The sequence below is a fragment of the Enhydra lutris genome, unplaced genomic scaffold (genome assembly GCF_002288905.1).
Source record: "Enhydra lutris kenyoni isolate GAN:26980312 unplaced genomic scaffold, ASM228890v2 scaffoldscaffold147, whole genome shotgun sequence".
Taxonomy (NCBI): Eukaryota; Metazoa; Chordata; class Mammalia; order Carnivora; family Mustelidae; genus Enhydra; species Enhydra lutris.
In genome coordinates this window covers 78925-90504 of record NW_019154231.1, presented here as the reverse complement: position 1 = coordinate 90504, position 11580 = coordinate 78925, and the positions used below count along the sequence as shown (strand labels likewise).

Sequence of the window (11580 nt, the reverse complement as noted above, 5' to 3'; positions counted from 1 at the left end):
ACCCCCAGCCCCTCCTCCCTCAGACCCAGGAATCTGGGCCTCCAGCCCCTCCTCCCTCAGACCCAGGAGTCCAGGCCCCCAGCCCCCTCTTCCCTTAGGACCTAAGTGTCTAAGTCTCCAGGTTCTAGACCTCAGAACATGTGATCCTGGCTCCAAGTCCTTCCCCTCAGGACCTGCCCAGGGACCCAGGGGCCTGGCCTCTAGCACTCACCACAGCTGTAGCTGCCTCCAGCCCCATGGAGCCCCAGCTCAAGACAAGGACCAGGAGACTCATCACTGTCATCCTATAAAGGGGTAAGGGACAGGTTTGCGGTTCTGGGGTTCTTAATTTCCCTGCCTCATCTCTTCCCTTCCTCCACCCCAAATCCCATCACAGCCCCAGCCCTCCTTCCCTACCAACCTCTGGAGCCTCGAGGATCAGAATTAGGGGCAGAGAAACTGGAGGGTGGGGGGAGGACGAGAGTGCAGGTAGTAGACCTGTGATTGTTCATAGCAAACTGAACATCTGGTCTCTCCCCGGGAGTGAGGGGGAGGACAGTGAGAAGAGGGCCCTGGGCTGGCAAGCCAGCAGCCCAGATCCCAGCCCAGCTCTGCCCCCGCCTTGCTCTGGGATTTTGGGAGAGCTGCTGCCCACTTCTGGGCTCTGCTTCCTGGCTTTGCATCCGCGGCAGCCCAGCAGTCCCAGCATGTCTCCCAGCTTGGAGCATGGCCTGGTCAGCTTCCTACGCCAGCCACACCTTTCCTCCAAGACCTGGCTGCCACCAGGGCTGGAACTTCGGCCTGGTTTTTCTCTGGGGAGGGGTCCAGAGGCGAGGGTCAGCACTGGAGGGTGGTCACCACCTCTCAGCCTCAGGGGGAGCCTGCAGGGCACAGCAGGACTTCTCACCCAGGGGTGTGTGGAGACTGGGGAGCACCAGCAGGACCCCCAGAGGTAGCGAGGATTCAGGGGTTCTTCTACATGGGACGGACTGGCCTGAGTCGGAAACCAGCTCTAGCTCTTCCTGGCTGTGTGGCCCGGGGCAAGTGGCCCAACCTCTCTGAGCCCCTCTCTCCGTGTTAATGGGGTGAAGGGTCAGTGCGAGGGTTCCAGAACAGGGCTGGCCACACGGAATGAGCCGTTAAGTAAGGATGTGGTCTTGAGTTTCCCTGAGCCCCGTAAGAGCCACGCAGCCTCAGAGGTGGAAGCCCTCTGCCTGCAGTACCCCTGCAAGTCAGGTGCCTGAGGGGTCCCTCCCTCGTGGAGCTGTGTGTGCACGGCCATCGGGGGAAGTCAGAAACCGCCCCATCCTCAGCGCAAACATTATATCGTTTTCCCTAGGATTTTGGAGCTCTTTGCTCGCCTCAGGGCCTGTGTTCCCTGCTCTGTCCGCCCAGCCTGCGCTAGGTCTGGTGTCTTGGCAGGTGCTGGCCCAGCCCAGGACCTCCCTGGAAGTTTGTGGGACGAGGGAAGGAGGACAGTGTCCCTCCTGCCAGAGCTCTGCGGGAGGGAAAGCGGAGGCCACTCGGAGGGCACCTGGACTTACACGATCACCAGCCACTTGCTCTGCTTTGCCAGGCCCAGGAGGGTGAAGAGACAGACCAGCAGCTCCAGGAGCAGCAGGAGAACATAGGCCAGCCACCTGGAGAAGGGACGAGGGCCACTGAGCAGCAGATCCGGCCCTCTGGACCCAGGCTGCCCGACTGGAGCCCGGCAGAGGGGGACGGCCCCCCACACTCATGCTCTTGTCCCCAGGCCATAGCCGGCTCCTTGTGAAGCAGGTGCACTGGGAGGCAGCCACTGCGGCCCTTCAGAGCTCAGGTGCCGGGGGCCAGGCGCCTCCCCGGCTGGACCACACACAGGCCCTGTCACCGGCTGGACCACACACAGGCCCTGTCACCAGGCATGAGCCACTGGTATCCCCCAGCGCCACCTGCCACGGCACCTGCAGAGTGAAGTGAGCGGTTCCTGGGCATGCGCTGAGTGTCCTGTGGCATGCCCTGGAGCTGGGCGCCAGCCTCTCCACTTCCTACCTGTGCAACCTTGTTTCGGGGGCTTTACCTCTGTGCCTCGGTTTCCCCACCTGTAACGTGGGGGAGAACAGTAGCGCCCACTCCGAGAGGGAGTTGTGAGGCTAAGGAGCATGAACTTAGAAGGGTGCCGGGCACACAGATGGCCTGAAACTCGAGCTGGACCATCACTCAGGGAGCTTCCAACGTTAGCGTGTGTTAACGACTGATTCCCTCTGCTCGGAGGACTGGCACGGCGGAAGCGTTCTGGAAATCGCTGCACGGGCCGGGTGAGTGCCCATGGTGTGCCCCAGCTGGGCCCCGGCTGGGCCCCCACCGGCCGGGTTCCCCACAGCTATGCCCAGCTGAGGCACCTGAGTAGCTAGCGGACCCTGCTTTCCCGGGGTTGAGCTGGGCCGCGTGGCTCAGGGAGACCTGCAGGCCTTTGCTCCCAGTGTCCCCACCGCGCACCCCAGCTTCACTCTCACTTTTTCCATCAGGGGCAGCCCACCCTTCTGCCCTAAGCCGCTGTGCATGCCCGGTCTTGGCCTCTGGGAACTCGGCCAGGAAGCTTTCCCTCTGGGGGCCCCAGTAACCTTGCAGGAAACGGGCCACCTTCCCTGAGGGAGGACTCCCAGGGACAGGCTCTCACACTGGAACTTTCAGCGACCTTTCCTGTTGGGGGTGGGTCTGCCTCAGCCCATGGCTGCCTGGGGCCCCTGGAGCGGGGCTGAGGCCTGGCCCAAGGATGGCCTAGCCAAAGCGCAGAACCTGGACTCCCTGGGACCCAGGCTTGTCTGATGCCCCACGGGGGCAATCTCGTCACGGACTGCTTCATCCCTGGGGGCCCTCCACCCTGGAGCACAGAAGTCAGGACCCCATCTCTTGCCTCTGTCCCCACACCTGGGCTGGGCCCCCAGACGGAGTCGGATAAACAGGAGACCTCATTCCCAGCAGCCGAAGCAATGAGGACTTCATCCTATGGGCTGCTGGCAAGGGCGGCCGTCCCAGATAGCCACGTAATGTGTCCCTCCTTCACACACCACCTCTCAGCGCAGCCTCTCCAGGTCCCTCCTACACTCACACCCCCCCACCCCCGCCCCGGCCCGGGCCACAGGCAGACTGCCAGCCTCTGTCCCCAGCCCGTTCCCCGCCCTTGCTTCACTTTTCTCCAAAGCTCTTATCACCCACCCCTCACAGGCGTTCGTTTATTACTGGGCCCCTTACTGGAAGATGGGCGGGAACTGGTGTCTGTTTTGTTCACTGCCCTGTCTTATGAAAACATACCTCTTACACACACGGTGTGTGCGTACCAGTCACTGTTGTAAGCACTTAACGGGCACGGACGCCTCTGATCCTCAACAATTCAACCCATCACTCCCACTTTACAGATCGGGACATCGAGGCTCAGAACAGGTAACCGGTCCCACAGCCCCTGGAGTGGCCACCTGGCTTCAGAGCTCACGTTCCTAACCCCCAGGCACCCCTCTCTCTCACCAGAAGGTGCTAGATAAACATCTGTTGAGGGGATGCACGCGTCAGATGGATGGCTGAGGGGAGAGCGACTGAGCGGGCAGAGGCAAGGATGTGAGCGGGGCGTGGCTCAGCCCGGGCACTGGGACACTCCGGACAGGCCATCCTCTGCTGCGGGGGCCATCCTGTGCATGGCAGGATGCTTCTCTGGTCCCCACCTACCAGGCGTGAGTAGCGCCCCCTCGCGAGCTGCGATGACTAGACAAGTGTCCCCAGATATTGCCCCTCACCCACCTGTACTCCTCCACAAAGGACACATCTTCAGCCACTTGCAGGGGGCTCAAGGGCACTCCCCTCCAGAAGGCCAGCTCCTGGAGCTGCCGGGCCACGGCCTCTGCCTCCCGCCGAGCCCCGCGGGCGGCAGCCACCAGCTCCGTACGCGGAGCCAGCACTTCCTCCAGGGTGGTCAGCTCTGTCCTCACGGCCTCACCCAGCCTCTCCACAGTCTCTGACACCTGCATGGGGGGGAGTCTGGGGTCAGAGGCAGGCATGCCCTGGGGAGGCGGGGGTTGGGGTGGAGTAGTTGTGGCAGGTGTCTGAGATCTGGGGACTAGGACATCTGTGGAATGATGTTCTGTGGCTCCCATCAGGAGCCCTGGGGGTCAGTGGCTTGGGTCCCAGGTAAGACAAAGGCCCCAGAACTGTAATTATGCCTGAGCATTTGAGTCTGAAGTTGGCATCTGTCTGCCTGGGTCTGAGGTCCTAAGTCTGGATTCCACGGTCCAGGGTCTGCCCTGGACACGAAATTTGAGGTCTGGGGTCAGCCTGGGTCTCAGCTCTGGATCTGGAACCCTGGGCCTGGGGATGGGAGCGAGACCCCTTGTCAGAGTCCTGGGTCTCAGCACTGAGGTCCCTGAGCTTTCGTTTAGGGCACAGATCGGGTCTGGGGGCCTGGATCTGACCTGAGGGCAGGGCTCCAGGGCTGAGACTAAGTGTGAATTGGGGTCTAGAATTGAGCCGCACGTTCCAGATCCGGGTGGAGGGTCTGAGGGTGCCACGTGTAAGGTCCTGGCTGCGGGGCGGGCAGGGTTGGAGGTGGCGCGTATAGTCTGAGGTCAGAGTCTGGGGTCCTAAGTCTCAGGTGTGGGGTCTCGGCTCTGAGTTTGGGTCCCATTTCTCTGGGAGGTGGAACGAGTCTGGGTGTGGGTCTGGGGTCTGGCCGGTGCCTGGCCCCTCACCAGGTGGTCTATGGCGCTGAGCGTATGGTTGGCATGCAGCAGTGCCGAGCTGAGCTGGGACACCCCATCACTGGTCTCGCTGTTGCCATAGAAACCGATGCCAATGCCGGCGCTGAGAGGGGGAGGGACGGGAAATCACAACCCGTCCTGGGACCCTAGGGCCGCGTCCCCCCAACCTCCTCACACCCAATCCCCTCTCCCACCCCGACCCCCTTGGTCCAGCCCGTCGTGGGAAAGGAACGTCTCCAGCCTGGCCCCCACCGGTTGCCAAGGTAACGGGAAGCCCCCCCTCCCCCGCCCTAGGGACGTCCTTGTGATGCTAATGGTGGGTGGAGGGGAGGGGCGCGGCGGGCGGGGGGCGGATTTAACCCGCACCTTACTGGAGCGGAACCCCTGTCACGCCCAGCCCCAGGAGAAGCCCTCCCCCCAGGATTGTCGGCCCCACACCCAGCCCTCCATGCCTTCCTCAAGCATCCCGAGTCTTCAGCACCTGTCCCTTGAGGGTGCCGCTGTCCCCTCCCCGCCTCCTGGGGCTTCCTAGGACCGCTGGTCCCCAGTTATCATCTCCGGGGGGCCCCTGGGTCTGGAGCTCCCCTGGGTCTGGAGCTCCCCGCCTTCCCCCGCCCCCAGGACCCAAGCGTCTGGCCAGCTGAGAGCGAAGCAAGGGAATGTGGGCCGATGGGCCAGAAGCCTGCGCCCCCGCCCCTCCGCGGCCGGCACACAGAGCTCCATTGTGGGGTCTGAATGTGAGCCCATCCCCCCCACCCGCAAGAGTGTCCCTCCGCGGAGGGGCCAGGCCCGACCCGGCGGAGGGAGCCGGACGTCCTCACAGTTCCCAGCGCCGGCCACCGCCCCCCCCCCCTTAACCCTGGGCTCCCACGCCCGCCCTGGCGCCCCCGCCCATTGTTCCCGGCGGGACAAAGCTGCTCTTGTTCCCAGGCCGCTGGGGGCCGGCCGTGTCTCTCCCCCACAGGGCCTTTGTCCACCACCCTCGCCCACCCCCAGTCAGGAGAGCCCGAAGAGGAAGCATTTGGGATCTAGGACGCCCTGCTCTCCCCCCCCCCCCACCACAGACACCCCCAACACACTGTGCTGCTCCCCGCAGGGAGGCAGTGGGGGTAGGGCCCAGCCCGCCACTCCCCCGGATCCGGGGCGGGTCTCTCTCGGATCCCAGCGTCCTGATCTGTGCAATAGGACTCCTGCGCTGCTGGGGGTGGCCTGACAGGGAGGGCTGGGCTTGGAGCCGGCTCTTGGTAAATGGTGAGCTGGCGTGTCCTCAAGTGCTCCCTCCTCTCTAACCCCCGGTGCCCACCCGCTGCACAGAACCCCCCAGCCCCCTCCCGGGCTCTGAGAGGGGCTTGCGGGTCTGAATCTCCACTGGCCACTTGGGCGAAGGGACCTTGAAAAGTTGCTTTGTCCCTCTCCCCGAGACTTGCCCAGGGTTAGTGGGAAGGAGTTAGACCAGCTCAGGTCTGAACTCCCAGCTCTGCTCCTGGACTGCAAACACTACTTTGCTGTCTGTCTCCTGGACTAGACCATCAGCTCCAGGAGGGCAAGAACCTCGCCTGGCCAGTTCAGTATCTCCCGGCACAGAGTGGATCCGCAAGAAATAGTTGTGGAATGAATGAATGAGCGAGTGAATTAATGAATGATAGATATCAAGCGTTACTGCTCCCCGAGTAGGACTGTGATCCAGGCTCTGTACCTTCTCTCATTTAATCCCACCATAAGTAAGAATAGGAGGTGGGTGTTACTATAATGTCCATTTCAGAGACGTGGAAACTGAGTCCTGGAGTAACTGACTCCACCACTCCCCTAGCTGCGCAGCGCTTCGGTGACAAAGCCACCAAACCCTAGCTCTTAACCCCTACCCCCTCCTGCCGGCCTGATTGCCCTTGGGAAGTCCCTCCTCTTCTTGAAACTCAGTCTGTCCATCCGAGAAATGGGAGCATTTCTTCCTGCATGGCAAGGCTGAGGTGGGATTCTAGGGCACTCGCAGGAAGACCAGCCGAGATTGTGGGGAGCCCCTTCCCCACTCCCCACCCACCCTGGGGCCCCATTACCAGCCGACGAGAAGGGCAGCGATGCAGCTCCAGGTGACACAACCTCCCCCAGGTGGGGGGCTTTTGGCCCCGGGGGGCTCTGGGGGCCGGCAGCAGCAGAAGCGGATGAGGTAGACAGCAATGAAAATGAGGCTCAGGCCCAAGCCCAGGCCTGCCAAGGCCGCCACCAGCAACAGGGCCTGGGGAAGGGGGAGACGTGAGGCCTCAGAGGGGCTCGCTGCTCCCTCTCTGCATGGCCGGAGGTCCTGAATCGGGGACTTCAGCGGAGGTGGAAGGCAGCCCTGGCTAGAAAGGGGGGCCAAGCCCAGCCTCTGGTTTCCAGGTCTGTGGGGAAAGATGGGGTCCCCAGCCCCTCCCAGGCTGGCTGCTGGGGCTCAGCAGTTTGGGGCTGGGTCACTGGAGGGAGCTTCCTGCTGAGAGGCCCAAAGCTTGGAGTCCAGTTCTGCTCTGGGTGTGACCTTCAGCAGGAGCCTTCCCCTCTCTGAGACTGTGTCCTCATCATCCCAGGCATCCCCTGTGTCCTCTGTTCCAGCCAGGCAGCTGGAACAGAGCAGCTCCTAGGAACCTTCTAAGACCTGCGTCCGGAACTAGGTGGGATCAGGGGGCGGACGGGGGTGCCTGTTCCTAGAGACGGGTGTGAAGTCAGGGGCGGCAGACTTCCTCTTCCCTCCTCCTTGCTGGTCCTCCCCACTCACTGCTCGCTCACTCCCCTGTGCTGAGCTCCGCACACCCACCGCAGTGTGAGTCTGTCACCCAGGGACTCACGGGGAGGGGGGCGTGACAGCCTCCATGACAGAGTGTGTGTGCAAGACTCAGGGATGGAGACTTGGAGACAGGGAGACACAGAGTGGGGGTGGGGGAGAGAAACAGAGAGGAGTGGAAAAGCAGAGATGCAGAGAAAGGAGACAGAGAACCAAAAGCTGGGAGGGCAGAGGCGGGGGTGGGGGGTGGCAGTGGTGGGGAACAGGTATGTGTCATTGGAAAAACCTTGCAGGACAGCAGGGCTCTCTACAAGGCAAGACTTTACAGGAGCGGCTGTGAGGTCCTGTCACCTTCAGAGGTGCCCAGAATGGGACTGGGTTTACCTTGAGCCAAACAGCAGGTAGGGACAATATCCAGAACACAGTCACCCCTCCAGACTCACTAATGCTGTTTCCTGTAAACCACAGTGTGTCTCTGCCTTTGTCCTTGCAGTGTGGCTGGAGTGTGTGTGTGTGTGTGCACATGTGAAGGACACAAGTGTGTATGTGTGCGAATGACACAACTGTGTGGTATATTTGTTCCTATGGCTATAAAACTGGATGTTTTCTCTTTGACTGTGTTTATCTTCCATGAGATACTACACCTGTGTGTGTGAGGGAGAGAGAGCGAATGAGTGTCCCTGTGGAAACACCTATGTCTACAGGTGTGAGAGTTATCTGTTGGCATTTGTGTGTTTCTGGGCATGATTCTTTGAGTCTGAGTGGTCCTCCATGGGGTGTGTGTGTGTGTGTGTGTGAATATGTGTGTGTTATATATGAGTGAATGTATGTGTATATGCAAATTTGTGTGTAAGAATGTGTGTGAGTGTGTATACAAGTGAATGTGGTATGTGAGTGTGTAGGAGTATGTATGTGTGTGTGAGTGTGTGTGTGAGTGAGGATGAGAATGTGTAAATGTGTGAGTGTATACAAGTGAGCTTGGGGTGTGTGAATGTGTGAGTGAATGAGAGCAGGAATTGTGTGTGTGTTTACTATAGGTGACTGTGAGTGTGGAGTGTGTGTGAATGTGTGAGGACAGGAATGTGCGTGAATGTGTAAACGTGTGTCAGTGTGTGTGTGTGTGAATGTTCGTGTGTACACAGTGGATGTGGGTTGTATGTATGTGACTGTGTGGGGTGTGAATGAGAGCAGGAATTGTGTGAGTGTGAATGTGCAAACGTTTCAGTGTGTGTGTATGGATATGTGACTGTGTGTATACAAGTGAGTGTAGGGTATGTATATGTGACTGTGTGGGGGGACAGGAATGTGTGTGCATGTGTAAACGTGTGTCTGTGTGTACACAAATGAGTGTGGGGTGTGTGTATATGACTATATGGGGTGTGTGTAAGTGTGTGAGTGAGGGCAAGAATTGTGTGTGAATGTGTAAATGTGTGTCAGTGTGTATACAAGTGAATGTGGGGTGTGTGAGTGTGTGAGTGAGGGCAGGAGTGTGTGTGCATGTGTAAACGTGTGTCACTGTGTATACAAGTAAACATGGTGTGTGTGTGTGTGTGTGTAAACATGTGTATGGATATGTGGCTGTGTGTGTGTCTACAAGTGAGTGTGTGAGTTTGTCTTCCAGCCCTGTGTCACCCAGTGCCTGACTTTTCCCAGCTGTGCCCACAGTGGTGATCTTCCTGGGGGGTAGTGTCCCCTTCTGGGTCATGTGACTCCATGCCTGTCCCAGTGCTGTCACCCTGCCTGTCGGTGAGGGGGCAGAGTGAGCCTCTCCGAGCGCCTGGGGCAGAGCCTGGGGCCAGCAACCTGCGTGGCTGTGTGGGCAGGTCTCCGCTGTGAGCGGGCGTGGGTGACCAGCCCTAGAGGTCGTGACTGTGTACACCACAGGCCCTGGGCAAGGGGATGGCCGTCCCTGTTTGGTGGGGAGAGGGCAGCGTGGAGAAGGCAGGGAGGAGCCGCGGCCGACTGGTACAGCCATGACCCAAATAGCTCAGAAAACAGCACACATCCCCCTCTCTGCTTTTCTGGGACCTCCGCCCCCCATGCTTCCCAAGCTCTCCAATCCCCAGCCCTTTATCCCAGGAGCTTCCTAAACCAGATCCAAGGGGCCTGGACCCTAGAGGCAGGGCCCAGGACCCATCCAAGGGCTCCACCAGGGCTCCCAGGCGCCCCCCCCCCCCCGCGCTCACATGCACACACTCCCCCACCCTTCCCCGGCTCAGCTAAGCCTTGCTCCTCATTAATCTCAAAGTCAAGGACTTGAATTAAACTGGGTCAGGGGACAGTTCTTTCGCCCCTGTTGGAGCTGACCCAGGCTGGGCCCCCTTCCCCAGGGACCCCTGCTTCTGCAAGGTTCCCACCCCAGCCCCACACCCTCCGGACACATTTCTGTCATCCTCTGGTCCCCAGATGGAACCTCGTTTCCACCGCCCCCCACCCAAGCACCCTGCCCCCCTTCTGTCCTGGGGCTGGGGACTAGCTGCAGCTTCCTCTTCCAGCACCTCTGCCTTGTCTTCCCAGCCCTGGCCCTACATCCTCTGGCCCCTTCCCCATTTCAGGTCTCAACCCTGTCCTGAACTGGGGCACCCCAGCCTCTTCCTCTCCACCATTATCAGTTCCTGTCTCTGCTGAGTCCCACCTTAACTGGACACCCTGGATCCTATGAGGGGAGGGGGCATCTTTCAGGACACGGAGAGTGGACCTATCGCCCTGATGACCCTGGAGGCTAGCCTCCCAGGCAGCTCTCAGAGACCCTGGACTCCAAGGCTCCCCGGTCCCATCCCTCCTCTGTGACTAAGAGGTCCAGACCCCTGGCCCCTCCTTATTTAAGAAGTCAGGGCTCTGGTCTCCCAGCGCCTGTCCCAGGGGAACCTCCAGGTATGGGAGCCCCATGCTCCTCTTCCTTTCAGGTACCCCAAAGTCCGGGCTCGGCCCCCACCCCCGGAGAACAGAGGAATCTGTCACCCAGCCCCTTTCTCCCTCGGGACCCATAAGCTCTGGCTCCCCCCTCCGCTCCCGCACCCACGACCCCGCACCCGCTCCCACCTGCTGGTATTCTTGCTCTTGGGGCGCGAAACCGCTGGGTACCGGGCGGAGCTGGAAGTCGGCGCGGGGCAGCTGGTGAAGCAGATGCACCCAAGCGGAGGGTCGGTAGCCCGGGGGCGCCCCCATAGCCCCCGGGGAGGGCGCAGCGGGGCCGACGCCGGGGCTGCGGGAGCCTCGGCAGTGGAGCGGGGCGCGGGCGGAGCGGGGTCTGGCGGGGCTCAGGGGAGAGGAGCAGGGGGAGGAAGAGGGTGGGGGGCGGAGATTGGGGGAGGAGGGGGGAGGTGCGGGCCAGACGGGGACGGTGCTGCCTCTGGTGGCTGCCGGGGGGACTGCCAGCGGGCCCCCAGCGCTCCGCCCCTCAGTGACGGCTCCCACCTGCGGCCGGCGCAGGTACCACGCTGTCCAGCGACATCACCGTCCAAATGAGGCCGCTCGTACCATGCAATCACCCTAGAGCAGCATAAGGTTCCCTTATCTCTAGGAAGAACCTTTACGTCTGTGCAAAGGTCACTAAATATTTGCATAGCACTTTACAAATAACGGTCAGTTGCATCAATTAAAAAAAAAAAACCCTCACTTCTGTGTGTAAGCGTCCTTTCATCTATAAAGGCTGTCATTTGGGTAAAACCCCCACCTTTTAAAATCTGCCTAAGAAGACAGCTTCTATACACAAACCTTCCTATGTGTGCAGACCACTCCAGGATGTAAGCCTGCATACCGGTGTTAAGGAACCCCTCACACCTGTATAAGGACCCCGCCCATCCCAAGAAGAACCCCGCTCATCTATCTAGAAATAGGGACCCCTCCTATCTTTATAAGAATGCCTGCCATGGGCTTAAGAACCTCTCCGGACTCTTTAAGGATTACTTCAATGTACACAAGGACCCCCGCTTCTTGCCATTCCCTTTACAGTTCACAGAGTATTTTTCCCAGCTGCTGTCTATAAGAGTCTCACAGGAGCCCACTGAACCACACTGATTCGTGGGAAAGTAGAGACCCTTGGAGGGGACCCAGCTATTTGACATCACCCCCCGGGCAGTCAATGTTGGAGCTAAAACTAAGATTCCTGGGAATCTG

The 11580-nt window shown here is 60.3% G+C and overlaps 1 protein-coding gene across 2 annotated transcripts in view; it reads right to left on the bottom strand.

Moving 5' to 3' along the window:
• Nucleotides 1–10716, bottom strand: part of LOC111140053 (tweety family member 1) — a 15552-nt gene extending 4836 nt beyond the window's left edge. For both annotated transcript variants that reach the window (XM_022492428.1, XM_022492429.1), the window contains exons 1-6: nucleotides 10504–10716; nucleotides 6761–6939; nucleotides 4698–4809; nucleotides 3754–3974; nucleotides 1524–1619; nucleotides 212–284 (exon numbers count right to left, since the gene is read on the bottom strand). In XM_022492428.1, coding sequence (XP_022348136.1) covers nucleotides 212–284; nucleotides 1524–1619; nucleotides 3754–3974; nucleotides 4698–4809; nucleotides 6761–6939; nucleotides 10504–10629 — 807 coding nt within the window. In that variant the 5' untranslated portion in view covers nucleotides 10630–10716. The remainder of the gene's footprint in view (nucleotides 1–211; nucleotides 285–1523; nucleotides 1620–3753; nucleotides 3975–4697; nucleotides 4810–6760; nucleotides 6940–10503) is intronic.
• Nucleotides 10717–11580: the final 864 nt, after the last annotated feature.